The sequence below is a fragment of the Cupressus sempervirens genome, chromosome 2, assembly GCF_028749045.1.
Source record: "Cupressus sempervirens isolate cs-2001-9-10 chromosome 2, ASM2874904v1, whole genome shotgun sequence".
Taxonomy (NCBI): domain Eukaryota; kingdom Viridiplantae; phylum Streptophyta; class Pinopsida; order Cupressales; family Cupressaceae; genus Cupressus; species Cupressus sempervirens.
The window spans coordinates 409,347,218-409,364,212 of NC_143119.1; the positions used below are offsets into that span (position 1 = coordinate 409,347,218).

The 16,995-nt window shown below is 35.5% G+C and overlaps 1 protein-coding gene across 4 annotated transcripts in view; it reads right to left on the minus strand.

The window, feature by feature from the left end:
- Positions 1-1,624: 1,624 nt before the first annotated feature.
- LOC149572842 (DExH-box ATP-dependent RNA helicase DExH7, chloroplastic-like) overlaps positions 1,625-16,995 on the minus strand; it is a 356,903-nt gene continuing 341,532 nt past the window's right edge. For all 4 annotated transcript variants that reach the window (XM_089813915.1, XM_089813917.1, XM_089813914.1 and 1 more), the window contains 2 exons: positions 13,275-13,397; positions 1,625-2,349 (listed from right to left, as the gene is read on the minus strand). In XM_089813915.1, coding sequence (XP_089670041.1) covers positions 2,269-2,349; positions 13,275-13,397 — 204 coding nt within the window. In that variant the 3' untranslated portion in view covers positions 1,625-2,268. The remainder of the gene's footprint in view (positions 2,350-13,274; positions 13,398-16,995) is intronic.

Below are 16,995 nucleotides of genomic sequence, written 5' to 3' on the forward strand. Positions count from 1 at the left end.
TGTCTACCAACTTAGTGAAAGTCACTCTTCTTGGATTCCACAAAATAGGCAAGCTCCTAGATGATCCAACTGCCTCTAGACATTCCATAGGCTAGGAACCTAAGCCTTATGTAAACCTCTCCGTTTGTGATGTGCTCATTTTTGACTCCTATAGTATTTTTAAAAATTATTATTATTATTATTTTTTCTATAAATGAACATATACAATGCTTAACCAAATATTATTTTTTAAGGGTGTCTAGCCCCATACCATTCCAAGATATAATCTTTATTACAACTTAGGAAGCAATTTCCCTTTCCCTACTTTCAGGTATGATGTGATCTTTATTTGGTCAAACTCTTCCCCTACTCCCAATACAAGGGAAAAATGTTATTTGCAGCCTTTCTTTGGTTTTTACTTCATTCCACTATTTGGTTTAAGTCTTAGTAAACCCAAATCAGTATCATGTTCTTAGTTGTAGAAAGGAGAGAGTGGTTCTTTAATCAAACTCATGGCCCTTTGACTCTTTGAATCTTGGTCCTACGATTTTGATAAATAATGTATTCTCTGGCTCCTCCAACCTTTCTTCATCCTTTGAGAACTCTGAATCTAGTAATCTTTTTAGAAAGGCCGCCAAGGTAGGGGGAGGGGAGGACCTATAATTGAATCTTCTTAAGATGGATTAGGATGTTGGGACAAACCAAATAGGTCATAAATTGCTTAAGATTAGAAGGAATGGATTGACTTTATTCGTTCACCTTTGAATCTATCAACTGAGTATCCTCCTTTTTACCACTCTTATGCTTCTATTTCTTGAGCAATTTTTGAGAGAAATTATGCCTCCAAAGAATTTTTGTTGTTATTAATTTGGCCTAAGTAGGAACTACCATCTTTCTTTTTCCCCAAAAGCCTAGCAAATTTCCTACACCCATAGCTTGCCTCTTGTGAACATTGTGGGTGTGAATTGTCATCTTCATACTTTTTGCAGCTCCTGCAATAATCATGTGGGAGGGAGAGAGGGAGGGAGGGAGAGAAAGTTACTAACATAACCACTCCAATGGTCCACCTCGTCTGTCTTTGACTATCCTTAGCATATCACTCAATTTTGTTTATAGAATATCCCCTTTTTCCTGTGGGCTTGTGGTCTTTTTGTTCATTCATATGAGAACAAATTCTCATTACAACTCATTTTATTCTTGCAGCTCTCTATAAACGGTAGAAAATTTTCCATCAAACTAAATTTGTTCCAGCCTTGTAAATATTGTAATGTACCTTTATAAATAAATTAATATTTAATAGTTTCCTTCAAAGTTCTCAATAATTACTATATTTTCAATTAATTTCTAATCTTTCTCTGAATCTTCATAATATTTAAAGATATTTTCTTAAATTTTCTTTGTAATATTTTCTTCATTGTTTATGTCCACTGTATAGACGAGTCTGTTCAAATCAGCCATATGAGCCGACACTAGAAAAATATGGGCTGACACTAATAAAATTATGCAAGACATTTTATAATACCAACATTTAGCTCTATTAATAAACACTCCACCAAGTTATCACTGACTTGTTTTGAGAGGAACGATTGTAATATTTGCATGCTTATCACTTGGCAACCAATTTATGAAAGGGGAAATGGAACCATTGAAAGGAAAAACCACAGCATTTCATAATCTTATCATTGTGTCAATACATTGGGCAGAAAACATTTCATTCATATGAGAACATCTCATTTTATAAATTCAATTTATTGTACACGACTGAAGTGCTCTTAAACGGAAAACTTTCTCTCGTAATCGACTTGTTCTATTCTAGTTCACTGTGCATCGTACTTCTATAAATTGATAAATGCTCAATAGTCTCCACAAACCGATAGAGACAAAAATAAATCATCATATTTTCTAACAAAACTGGACTTGAATGACGCTCCCAAACTGGAGAAATAATGAATAAGCATGCTAATACAAATCATGTGTCATCATCGACCATTTCTGGTTTCTTCCTCCTGTCATAGATAAATTCATGCGTACTATGGTTAAATTGTGTTGCTTCATGAAGCATTTTCTGGTTTCTTCCCCCTGTCGAAGACGATGGAATGTGTACCATGCTCTTCTGCCTTACACTATAAAGATGCGTGGATGAACTTAATGACGCAAAACCTTGGAAAATTATCAAATTACATTAGTACATCATTGCACAAAAATTAACCAGATAAGAGCTACATTATACAATGGCATGGGCTGCTTTACAGCTTCCAGACTTCAACTCTTGAGAACGGATAAATCAGCTTAAAGCTGTGGCTTCTCTTCGTCACTAAGTAACTGTACAATAGAATGGATGACTTCCCTTTCTGCCACAGCCACTCCTTCCTGGAAATAGATAAAAAAGACTAATTTAAGATGTACACAAAGCATAAATTGGCATCTGTTCAGATAACTACAGATAGACAAATGATTAATCTGCCTTTCGATTATTCTCATGTTAAATTTACAAAATGGAAAAGAGAATAAATGTCTTTATAGGCAATGCAAGTAAATAACGATTTGTCATTTATAGTGGCTTTAATAGATTGCGAAACTGGGGTTTAACCTCTCTGGGATTCATTCTGCCGATGAATGTGATTACTCAAAACAATTATAGACGTAAAAAAGGTGTATAGATGACATGATATCATACACGCACAATAATCAACATATCTACTTTCCATAAAGCCAAAAGAATAACGGTGCATTAGCAGAAGACTAGACGGATTTTCTCTTGCTAAAAGTTAAATTACTATAAAAATTGAATGGGATTTCTGTTGATGTTGAAACTCTTAACTTGAAATTGGACGTTTTGCAATGAGTAATTTCATGCTGAAAAGATGACCATTTTACTACATAAATTGAGAAAGATTTGATTATGTTGGGCATGTGAAGCCCAACAGGATGACCTTTCATCTTCTCATTTGATAGTTGTATAAGTTTATATAAATAGCTGTGTACATGCCATGGATGATGTAATTAGTTAAACATTAAAAAGAGATTTCCCTTCCTTGAGAGATTTGGCGAACCACTATAATTTCATGTATTACGTATTTGTCTCCACTTCCTTTATTGCTGTTCTAAGTATGTTCATATTTTATAACTGCTCATTCATAACTTACAGGTTGAACATCGATCACTAAAATTATGTAACATAATCCATCAATTTAACACGATTTCCTTCTTTTTTTCTGTTCCCTGTTCACCTCTTTTGGATCTTGCTCCCACTACTGCTCTTCCGTATGAACCAAAAAGGCTTTTGTCAATTTCTGGCACTTTTTATTATGAAGCTCCTGATATCGATTTTCTCATTAGCTATATTTACTATAAGGTTACTATAAGCAGTCTTTGTGGAAAGGGGACAGAGAATAAACTGAAGAGCTGGACAGGTCACATAATCATTATCAATGGCCAAAACATTGACTTCTGATTTTTCCCAAGTACTAACAACTACTTATTTGAATTGGATACCATATTTGAAGAGGATTATATTTATTAGTTTTGGCTAGATTTAAGGATGCACCTCTTAGGAATGTTAAGTATAGGATCTCTGCAAATGTAATAACACTCCTGATGATTTCTGTGTGTTCCATGTGCAGATCCAAATGCAATAATGTTTAACCAATCACCATTGGAGATTAACTCTAGATCGATTCTATCCGACTGAAGATACAACATTATTACTCCCTCTTAGCCATGGAGGATTGTTATAGAATACATTATGCTCTCAAGCATATAGAGAGATATCATCTCAATATGATATATTTGGAATGACATATTCAAGGATATTAACATATATCCATTAAATCAGATATAATCCGACTAATGCTATTTCATCAACACTCCCTCTTAGTGAGGGAGGATTTAAACAACACAACCATCTCACAAAATGGTGATCTGATTCTGAACAATCTTATCAATCTCACTTTCTTGTGGTATGAGCACTAGCATCAACACTAAGATACGTATCAACAAGAATATCCTAGAAAGACGAGTTATCTGATTTCCGGCACACTTTGGCACAATACTGAATGTAGTCTGTCAGATAACAACCTTGATCTCAAAGAGTATCACGATCTTCGAAATACTCCGGGACGTCAACTTAATGTAGTCTATCGTGATACGTTAGAGATCAAGAACTCAAGAGCAACAAATGTAGTATCATGATCTCTGACATATTCTGGGACAACTTAATGTAGTCCATGATGATACATTTGTTATCATAATCTCCGGCACATTCTGGGACAACTATTTAATGTAGTCCATTATGATAACATGTCAAGCCATTGTTAAGATCATCACCTTACAATAGAGACCTCAGAACACAAACATCGATGAAAGATCATCACCTCCAATGATGTTTTCCAACATAATCATGTAGAAACTCACATGATATCCACTATGAACCATGTCAGAGGGTGGATCCACCATAGCTACTCCTAGAGGATGGATTAAGGGCTTTCACCTTAAACTTCTCTCATAGAGAAGAATGTATTACAAGGAGTTTCACCTTGAACTTTTCTTTCATAGAGAAAAATTCATTAACAAGGAATTGCACCTCAAAATTCTCCCTCTAAACAAAGATTCTGGGAAGTCAGATCCTCTAGCTGCTCCCTTAGTATCTCTCTTCGTCCAAGGATGCCTGAGATAAACTATTGAACTCCCTTTGAATCTGATATCAATCTTTAGACTATTTGGTGACAAGTTGTCACTTCCTCATGATGTACACAGGGGTAGGCCCATCAAAATCATGCAGTATCACACATGTATTTTTAGACTCCCTCTTAATATAGAAGGATACTCATAATCTCAATTATCAAAGATATTCGCTTCAAGAGCCTCACTTTATCCAGCCTAATCATCAAATGATTAATGAATTCTAGAACATAGCTTCTTTGAAGCTCTTATCATGAGATTGAATCTGCACAATATTTGGTAGCATGTGTTGTAGCAACCTTCTTTTCCTACAAGAACACCCTTGAAGAGAAACGAAAAGATCAAAGCAAATAGCTCTTTATAGTACATATACAAATAAATAAGACAAATACTACAATGAGTAGATAAATGTAATACTTAAGGATAATAAATACTTATCCGTACATCAACATCTTTGAAATGAGAGTCCATCAAATCCTAAAAGTGTCTCAATAATAGCATTTTGTCAAACAATAGGAATGGGACATTGACTATTATTCCCCCCACAATGTAAAATTCCCACTCTTATATCATTGAACAATTTGCATCACATCAAATATGGAAAATAGTTCCGAGAGCCTTATTCTATTTGACAGTCAATTTAGGCAAATCCTCTAGTTTGTAGATTCCTTCATTATGAGTCTTGTTATTTGTAGAATCCTCCATTATGAATATTGTGATTTGTATATTCCTCTATAGATAGTCTTGCTTCCAATTATTCTTTCATACACATGCTGATTTGATGGGTTGTGCATGTTATGTTTACAATTGCATACTCAACATTGGTTTAAACCTCCCTTGATGAGTCCATTAAATTCTTGTACTGAATCTATTTATTACTTGCCTCTTACATACACCAAATAGTATGTTGTATAAGTCAATCTATGAAACTCCAAGTCAATGATGATAGTCATGATCAAATTTGTCTTGAGACATGCACATGCTTGTCCCTGATAAATACCAACATGTTTGACAGTACTAGGAATTGGCTATGTAGTCGACAATTTCAACCGATTTGGCCATTTTATAATATTTAATAATTAAATTAAATAAAAAAAACAGTTCTCATGTTATTTTAAATTTATTTAATAAATAATATTAGATAATCAAATTGTCTATTGCATAGCTGCTTCCATAGTATTGTCCTAGATTTTATTCACAAGTGTCTCCAAGCATATAGTATTTTATTTGTCCTAGATTTTATTCATGAGAGTCTCCCCGCTCCATCCCAAGTCCTTACTCTCAGGCCCTCATACCACTTTTTTCTTTTATGAGCGCGACTGCTACCTCTTCACCCTCTACCTCAAACGAATTCTCCCACTTGACCGCTTTTCAAATTCCTCCCAAGCTTCGTCTTTGTTTGAGCTTTTAGCTGTTGGTATTTGGGAGTCCACCCTCCTCTCCATCCCCAACCCACCTCTCCTTCCCTCCTTATCCCTGTTAGCCAGAAATATTGCCCCATTAACCAGTGTTATGGTGACGACTATAAGTCTTTCCATAGTTCCTTGTGTGTTTCCTTTGCTACTCATTTCCCCTCCTATACTCAGTTGTGCTCCTTGTACCATTGCCTTCTTCGCCACAAGAAGCAATCTATCATAGCTTTGTAGTGTAGATCCCTTTGCGACATGCTTGTTCGTGACTTGAAGGCCTTCTGGTGTACCTCTTCCCCCCCCCGCCCCCCGCCCCTCCACCCTTGAGTGGCACTCTCTGGTGTCCCTTGCCTTCACTCTTTATGATATCCCTGGTCAGTTGTCTATTCACCTTACCCCCCACAACTACCATCTTTTCACTCCCTCCATTTGTGAGGCCATCAAATTCATGTGATGCAGCAAAGCTGCCAATGAAGAAGGATTTCAGGAAGATCTTTTTAAGCCAGACATAATGATTTTGTACTCCTTTCTTTCAATGCTCTTTAATAGAGTGATTCATGGTCGAGAAATGTGATTTATCCGATCTATAAGTCTGAGCTGGTTTTGGATCTCGGCGACTACAAGACCATTATGATTGGGCATACCTTTGTCAAGATTTATGCCATAGTCCTAAATACTATTCTTTCTAGATAGCTTGACAGGAGGCAGTGCCAGGCTAGAGGGTAGGCAAGGTTTTGTATCAACTTCTAGACTATGGATCACATATTGACATTGCCGGCTATCATTGAGGAATCTTAACACCGTGTTGCGAAAGTCTACTACTGTTTCATAGACTTTTGTAAGGCTTTTGAATCTGTTCCTCGGGGGCCCCTTTTCTAAAGACTTAGAGACATTGGTATTTCTAATATTCTTCTGACAATAATTAGAGATTTTATGAGTCAGTGGTTGGCAAATTTAGGATCTCGAGGGTTTCTTCAATCTGATTCAAAAAACCATTGGGGTGAAGCAGGGCTGCCCTCTCTCCCCCAATTTTTTCGATATCTATATTGATGAGCTCGAGGCCTTCCTCCATAAGGCTTAGCTTCTCGGGGATGGTTGTTACTTACACCAGGTTCTAATCTCCATTCTCCTCTTTGTTGATGATGTGGTTCTTTTAGCCTTCTCTCTTGAGGGGCTCCAGAGACTTATTGATTGGTTAGCCTCTTTTTCCAACCGACAGCTTATTGTAAATCTGAGCAAGACTTGAATTATGGTCTTCTACTGTCTAAAGACCTTACATCTTCACTTTAGCTTTTAGGGTCAAGTGATTGAGATTGTTTCTTCGTACACTTATCTCGGGGTCAAGTGCTCTAGTCCTCGCTTCAACATGAGACCCACCCATCTGCCTAGAGTTGCCAAGGGGATGGGTTCCCTCGCCCTTCTAGAGAGATAGTGCTTCTGGCATCACTTTTAGGATACTACGTCCTCTCTTGGACTCTTTGGTCAGACCAATAGTTTTATATAGCTTTGTGGTATGAGAGCCTTCTCTTCTTGATTTTGATTGGGCCTTGATCAAGTGGGTCTAGACCCTTCTCCTCCGTCAAATTATCAGATGTCATTGGTACACTACGCATAGTATTATTTTGATCGAGTTTGGTGTTCACCCATTTAGGCTAAGCGCCATCTTTGATTTGATCTGGTTCCTTCACCGCCTCAAGGGCTTTGCGAACTTTGTGGACAGTTGCCACAGATACTCTTACTTCGCATATTGCTCCTCCATTGATATTGCCAGCTCTAATTTAGGGACTAGGGCTTGTTGTTGGTATACCCAGGCCACTACCTTATTGAGCTTGATTGAGATTGACATTGATCGTCTCCCTCCTTATCAATTCTCACTAGATACCCCTGCCCATCTCCTCCCCTCATAGTAGGAGTTGAATGGGTATGTCAGACTCAACATCTATAGAAAATACATCACCACGCCCTGGATTAACCCTCCAGGGGGTTTGCACCTGCGAATGGCCTTCTACTCTGAGCACTTTCTGGAGGTCTATGATGGGATCATTGTGTGTCCCTTCTACTTGAGCAAGCGGTAGAATTATGCCCTCCATATTTCTTTGGGGTCTTTCAGAGTCGGTTCTCATTGGCTTCAGTGCCAGACAAATGCCAAACAGATCGCCATTTGACGAAAGATGACCAGACTTGTCACCTTTGCACTTTGTCAGAGACAGAGACTCAAATCCATTTCATCTTCTGGTGCCCAATATACTATGAGATTAGAGGTAGGTTCCACTGCATTTTTTAGAGACTATAGATCCCTTTCGGCCTTTGTCAATTATCTTGGCTAGAGGTGTTTAGCACTTTACCTTCAAGAGACTCCATTGCTCTGTGACCACACTTCAAAGATCATGTTTCCTCAGAGCCAGGCTTCAAATCAACTCATCCAAGGGCATGAAGCGGCCACTTGCTACTCATGTCTCTGAGTATACCAGATTTGTCAGACCTCATCGTGAATTCACCAAACAGTGGCACCCTATCTCTAGTGTTACTAAGAGACAGACTCGGACCCATGGTCGCCTTGGGTCGGACCCCTCAGTGCCAGTCCTCTCATCTGTTGTTTTTCCCTTTATTTGCTTTCTTGTTCACTCTTTGTCGGATATCGTTTGGTGCTCTTGTGTAATGTCCCCATTTTTAGCAAGTTGCTGTAGTTAGCTTGGTTAGTTCACCATTGCGACCCTCGTGAGCTGACAGTGGGATTTGAGGGTCTCAGTTGTGGGGTTAAAGGCTTTTTAGTAGCCTATATTGTGTTTTGGCTCCAATTCTCAAACTATTGGTTCCGATGAGCTCAATTGAGTTAGAGGAGTTAGGTGATGCTCTCAATTTTTATTTCGGGCTTCTGGTTTGAGATATAAGAATCTTAGAGGGAGCATCTATTTATAGTCACCTCGTTAGGCTCATTCATCATCTGTCATCATCAGGATCACTTTGGTGTTGTCAGATTTCGATTTTGATGCTTCTTCAATTGTTTTCGCAAGATGGGTGAATCATTATTATTATTCATCTAAATACGCTGAGGTTGCTATTTTTGTTGGTATTGTTGGTCGGTCACCTCAGGATCATAGTTCATTGGAACCGGGACGAAAAGTTTTAAATTGTGGGAACAAGATACAATGGCTTTTCTTGTCAGAATATTAAGTTATGGTGGAAAAGGTCATTTCTGTAGCCAAATGCAATTAATAAATTATATTGACACTTTATTATATTTTAATGTTGTGTAGAGAAAGCTTCTTAAGTGGAGTTCTTTTGGGAAACTGGTGTCATTTAGAGATTATAAACATGAGGACATTTGATGAGAAAAGCATCCAATTATTTGATTGTCTTATCTTTCTCTGTTGTCTTTATGACACTTCTTAAGTTTTGAAATTTTGTGCCCTTGCTGAAGTATAAGGGTTTAGGATCTACAACTAAAGTATTGTAGATTCAATTTTGAGATTCGTTGGCCAATTGTGCTGAGGTATACGATTTGTCATTTCTCCTATTGTATTAATTGTTGCTAACGAGAAGTTTAATTTTTCTTGTTGCTAGAGGTTGTTCTGGAATTTGTGAAAGAATTCATTGGAATTGTTATATCAAATTGTGTGCTGGTTAATTTGGAGTAGGTTGAGCACCAATTTATATCTGTTGTTGGGTGTTATTTTCTATCTGCACTTTGGGAGCAACATTTTCCAAATCTGCAGTTGCATTTGTTTTTCGAAGAATTCTTTGTTGTTGCTAGTCTTCATTTCGGAGGGTTTCAAGGCATGTCTTACTTGTAAGTTCATGGATTGTAACTTCTGATTTTTTTGGGTATTGTTGATTTAGATAATAGAGAATATTTTATCAACTGGGTAGTTGGCATTTTGTGAAAATACTCAATATCTAAGTTGATATTAAAATCTGAAATTTTCAGTTGTATATTCCCTAATTAATATCCAAATATTTGAGTTGAAATTATTATTGTAATATCTTCTATTTTGTTGCTACATTGTTGTATCATAAATTGCAAAACCCCCAAAAAAAGAAATCCTTTTTTTGGCACAAATTGTTTGAGAGCCAACAGGGCTCATTGTAGTGCTATAAAAGCTTGCTTACAAAGTGTTTGATGAAATGTCAAACAACTGAATTGTAAAAGAATTTGGTGTTTGATGAAGTTATAACCGGTTGGGGTTATTACATCCTGCTGGGTTGTTTTTCTTTCTTGTTGTAATCTTCTAGTCCCTTGGACCCTTTGTTGGTCTCTAGTTGGACATAAATATCATTATCTTATCTTTATCTACTATCCTTCTATTGCTTGTAGGCTTCCTACATGACTGTACATATGTTCTATCTTAACTTCCTCACCTATGATCACACTTGAATCACACTTATATGATTATGATTACATGTTACCTCTGCTGCTAGCATGTCTTTCTATCATGTTAATATTCCCAGAAGTCTCTTTTATGCATAGTGGTGATTTTAATATTTGTGATGATGGACTCGTGCGTGTTCTCTTTTTATTTAAAAAAGTACCATTCATCTTGTCAAGCCAATTCTTGTTGTTTTGTTCATTCATTGGGGATGCTTGTATTTCTTTCTTTCTCACCTCTACATTTTTTTAATTGCCATATGAGCAAGGAACAAATGACCAAATCTGTTGAAAATCTGGAGTAATATTGTATTTGTATGTGTAATTTCTTTCCATAAGCTATGTTTCTATGAGATTTCTCTTTAGTGCAGATTATTCTAAGTGTAAAGGGGAACTCAGTGATAAAATATCATTGTTTGTGATCTATGTGAAATTGGGGAATCAAAGCAAGGTGTGCTTCATTGAATAGGGCTTGTGCACAAAATTGTTTCTTCTTCCAACTAGGATTCAAGATAACAGATTATGAGAACGATTCCCACCACACCAGGAGCGAAGTAAATTGTTTTACAAAATACTGAATCTTGAGCAAGGAGATTTTCATCAGAATTTCCATGACTATGTCTTCTTTAATGGTTACCATGACTTCCTGCATGCGTTGAGGATTTGGAAAAAACAGACTTATGTGAAAAACACACAATGTTACTGTAAGGATTTGGAACACCAAAAGTTGTTGTACATTATTGCTGGCATAGTATGTCACCCAAGCTTTCAGTCCAAATACCCTCTGCCAAGGATTCAATGATCCTTCTTCCATAAACTTTTAGCACTATAGTCATGCCGCCTTCAACCGATGATAATCATGTTATTTTCTGTCAATAGATATTTGCCCTTGGATTAAACTTTGCATTGTATACTAGGTTAAGCAACATAAATATATAAGGCAAAAGAGATCATCTTTATGATGATGTACATCAATTATATGGTTTCAACGATCAAGCACATGGGAGAAGTATGTGCCCTTGTAAATAGGAGGATTCACCTCAAACAAAATATTCATACAACACAATAATGATCAGAAACTTTACTGGCGATGTATTTCTGATGATGCGACCCTCATATCCTTTGGAGACTACAATCCATTATCAATATCGACCCTCTACAACAATCACCACCATATCAACAGTAATATATGGTTATATCTATCTATCTATCTATCTATCTATCTATCTATCTATCTATATATATATATATATATATATATGTTCCTTCAAACTCATTTCTTTTATAATATATTCTTTCATATATATTTCCTTCGATTTCGCCATGACACTTTTTGATCAGTCACATCCTTTTGACCATATTTAGTATTACATGGCAACTCTTCCTGCAAGAACCATGCCATAGAAACTGACGTCATCTACAAAGTTACCTCTTGGCCACCAGGGCTTTGTTAAAATAGCGCACTCCAATCAGCTTTTTGTTGCAGAGCACGGAGTTGAAGGTTGCGCCATTAAAGTCCCCTTCCATTTGGCTGGGACTGGCCCAATTCCTTTGTCATTGAAACTTCAGCTCTCTGGCCAAATTCCCGTATCGAGTACGCCCACAATTGTCTTATCCTGATCGGAACACTGACAAAATACCCTTATCTAGGTGAAGACCCAGAAATTTTGTGGAATGAGTAGTATCCATTATTCGCAAGGAATTAGGAAGCGATGAAATGAGGCCAGGTATCACCTCCAGAATATTCAACTTAGATAGTGAGAGCATGGCGCTGAAATCATGCATTACAGTATTGTATGTATAAATATATGTGTCCTCTTCTTCTACTTGCTGTTGTCGGTTTACTTGTTTCACAGATAAAAGCAGAAAAGCATCTCAATGCACGTGAGTACTGAACTCCTTAGGCATGGTAGATTTATCCATATGGATAATATTAATTGTGGCAGGGTCTAAGCTGCCTGCACTCATAATAAAACCAGCCATTGATAAGGCTAGAAACAGAAGTCGCTCTGGACATCCATCTCAACACAGATGTGGTAGCTACTTTTGAACTGTATTCCTCCTTAATAATAAGATTAACCTCTACATTGCTGTGACGGCCTCCTTTGTTAAATGTTTCGAATATCTTCCTAATTTTTTCTACATTTACAGCCTGCTCTGATACCATGTTAAGGTATAAGATCTCTGCAAATGTAATAACACTCCTGATTATTTCTGTGTGTTCCAAGTGCAGATCCAAATTCATATATATAGGAGTAGAAGAGACATGTCTCTATATTAATCGATATTGGTTATGGTAAGTTAATTTCCATTAGATATTATTAACAACACTATATATATATATATATATAAAATTGATGATTAATCAAATGCAATAATGTTTAACCAATAACCATTGGGGATTAACTCTAGATTGATTCTATCTGACTGAAGCTACAACATTAACAAGGAGAGTTCAAGGCCCGCAAAAAAGGAAGAAACGAAAAAAGACCGTGAGTGGAATCAGAAGATGATTATGAAATGCATATATAATTGGTTTGAACAAACTCTGCCAAGATTGATGTGGCTCTCAAGTTTATAAAGACAATTTACAGACTAGCCGTTTTTAAAGAAAAGTAAACACAAACTTAGGCTAGTTATCTGGAAAACTTATATGTTGCATATTTAGAACATTATATCTTTTTATGCTTCAACATAAAATAATTTTATGCACTTTAGTTTTGTATATGATGAAAATGTCACAACATAGAAGACACATGCTCAACAACATGATCATCTTGAAGAAAAGGAACAAATTAATGTTTCCTATTTATTTATGATATAAAACTCAAATGCAATACCTTTGGCTTCTGAATCAACTCTTGCAATATTGAACGAAGTGTGTGGCGGAGCTCCTTGAAAAGAACTGCTGTTTGAGCTGGTGCATTCATTTTCAGCCAGCTATCTATAATGACAGATCCAGTCTGGAAAAAAAACTAGATCAGCACTTTGAAAGCTATTCAATGTGATTTATAAGTGCAAGATAATATTTGCATTGAGGTATCCTAAATTGAATTTCATAGACATGAAGCCCATACATGCAATATTCAAAATTCTTGGAAACATGAAGTCAATCATTATTACTCAATATTCCCAAGACATTTAAGACAAAAAAAATAAAAAACATTACATAGTAAACCTGTACTAATTGTGTCCAACTTCCGAAAATAGGACATCTGAAAAAAGAAGCAATTGATAATAAACTGCAACTGCTCAAGCCTTAAAAGACTAAAATGTTAGTTTTACAGTGCCATATTAATTTTGAAATGGAACTTCTCTGATTCTAATTTTTTTAGCATTCGTTCCACATAGGCTTTTATTTCACATGCATAAATAATAATATTCAAGTTCTCAAAATATGGCACCTTTGTTTAGTTTGACGTTGCTCATGCTTAAAATTCAAAATCTAAACACACCAACAAGAAAAATTATCTAAAGTCTGGTTTTTGTAAGATAAATTGAATATTCAACAGTTTGTGAACACATGGTTGTCTACAAAATTTCAACGTATTATCTTTGATAATTGTTTAAAGCAGTATATATGAACAAAAAAGTTATCGCATTGAAAAAGTATATAATGTTTTGGACCACTATAAATATTATCATTGATATTAGTATCACTCTTATACATACATATATAATTTATATGATATAGGTACTTGTTATATTACTTCAGCACTATTAATGTGCTAACTATATAATTTTGGTTAGGAGATGGAAGTATGCATATTATAAAAAAATTAATCATGATCCCGTTTTTTATATAAAGATAACTGTTCATAAGTAACTAATAATGTTAAATTGAAGATGTTTATTATCAATGTATTATGTAATTATGATAAATTCATCTAAGGTTGAGTTATAATGCCCTCATTCTTATAATAACTGACATTTCCTATTTAATAGGAATACCGTTTTTGAAGAGGGAACATAATTTGACACTCTGAAATTAATTTTGCCATTCGGGCGATATTTTAGGGGGGCATTCTTATGGTTCAGGGAAGAGACCACTCACACAGAGAATAATGGAGGCAATGACATGTGAGGAAGACATATTTTTCTATTCTGAGAAGATCAGCAATAACAAAAGGGACTTGATTAGATTTGAACAGGATACAATTTAAGAAAAGAGGCTTGTTTGGTAATCGTAGAGGCCACATGATGCATTTCTTTGAGGCATGTCGCCATATTCTTCAGGTGTGTTACCTATGATACCACATTTGGCATGCTTCTTATAGTTATTTGAGCCTAGTGTTTCTTATCATCAAATCTATTTAGGGAACTTGAAATTATTATTAACTAATCCATTTCCTGCATACCCAGTAATTACTGCATTCTATTAGATGACATCTCTGTGAGGCATTATATCAAGTAGATCACATGCCTTGCCCGTGCTTCCAATGACAAGGCTTCTATGAAAGAAAAGAAAAAAACCACCAGATGTTTCTTCTATCCTTCCATTTAGGACAATCTTTCTATCGGCATGTTACATTGTAATAAGCATTGTTATGCCAAACAAATTACTTACCTCTCTCTACATTGATATGGAACATTCATTTGCATTTCCTTGAGTCTTTTCTTGAGTCCTTTGCAATTTTGGTTGGTTATCATTCTTATTGGATGAATGAGAACTTTAAGGGATTTAATCTATAAATTTATTACCTTGGCCTACCCAGTAAGATCACAGCAGAATATACAAAGGATTAAACCCGGCCCTATACCAACTAAATTATATCTGAAGTTCCTTTAACCAATCTGTTCAGAGCTCATCCGAAAATCATTCTTTTTTGAAAGAGAAATCTGTAAAATGTATCATGCAAGACAATCTTCTTACTTGTTTATGCTCCAAGGAATTTCTAGTCATTGCACAAGGAATCTTCTTAACCATAGCTTGAGCTAATTGGATTCGTAGTTACTCTTTCATTAATTGGAATTTTATCAACCAAATCTACATGTATAATAGTGCTTTAAATAAATAAATAAATAATGTTTAAACACTTAGGTCTAGGGAGTATATCTCATGCCTATTTCATAAGTCTTAATAGCCTCCTTAGGTATATAATTTGCATGAATTAATTTAGAATAAGGCAAATATGCAGCTTTAAATCTCTTAACAAATATCTCTTCAGTATTAATATACACTTGTAGGAAATGGCGTCAAATTTAGGAAATTAAATTTTAATATATTAATTAGGTACTTGTTCCATTTTATTTCATATCAGTTGCTAAACATTCTCTGAGAGTCTGGTCGATGACTGTACATTCAAATTCATTTATAAAAAATATTTTCAGTTTTGAAGATCTCAATCAAAAAGAGATGACTTTTGTAGGCTTTTCACTTATTTGAGTAGAATTAGTCATTCAGAAACAAGCAGAGATGTTTGCTTGTAAATGTAAGTGCATTTTCTTGCAAATCTGTGCTGTTCATTCATTAACAACATTTTATATATAATTTTTTGTGTTAAATGCTTTAAATGAATACAAGCGTCTTCCAAAGGGCTTTCTGGAACATTTTAAGGTTTTAAATTTCATTGAGAACTGAGAAAGTCATGCCCATTTTAAAACTGCTGTCATAATTTCAAAATCCAAACACGCAGGAGGTTTGTTGGTGGTTTTTGAATGTCAAAACATGGTTTTGGCTGGAAAAATGTGGTATTAACTTAAAAGCGTAGTTTTAGTAATGTCTCATGCCTTGTACATGCATACTTAATTCATACATCACGACTTCCCATATATGACTATTGTTAAAGTAGATAGGTGGTTGAACATGGAATGGGAGGAATGCTTCTTATTAGTATGAAACCTAGAAATGACTTATTTGTGAAAAGGTATATATGAGTATCAATTAAAGTCTAGGTTGTATTACAATAATAGATAAGTCGTCTATTATTAGTTAATGATTATCTACTGTAAATATCTTAAGCTTTAGTTTGCTTTCATTTTTTGCTTTCTCTAGAATAGAATGTTTCTATTCTTTACGATCGTTTCCTAAGGAGACATTGTCTCATTCTTTTGTATATATTGACTTTTCGGTCTCTGTTAATATCAAGCAAGTATTTACCAATTACCTCGTAATATGGTATCAAAACATATTTCTTAATTTTTTTCAAAAATTATAATTTCTTTTCCCAAATTATCATACTCAATTTTCGAAATTATTCTATGATTCTTGCTTCCTAAATCTCCTAACCCTAAGATCTTCCAATTGGGGTGTTTTGTCTGAGTTTGTTTTTTAAACCGTGGATTTTTTCTGGGAAAATAGCAAAATTGCGAATTGGAGAAATCAGACCAGTCTACCCTAACTGCGACTTCAACAAATCGCATGTTTCTACATCATGATTTTCTGCAAATCATGATTTGGCCGCCGGATTTGTGACTGGACTCGATTGATTTTTGGGCCAGATTCATCTGTAAAACCGCAAAAGAAAGGTTTGTGTTTTTTGGCTGCCATTTTTGAGACTGCTCTGTGTGTTTTACAACCACGTGAAACAACAATATCTGCCCATTTTTGGAGGTCCAATA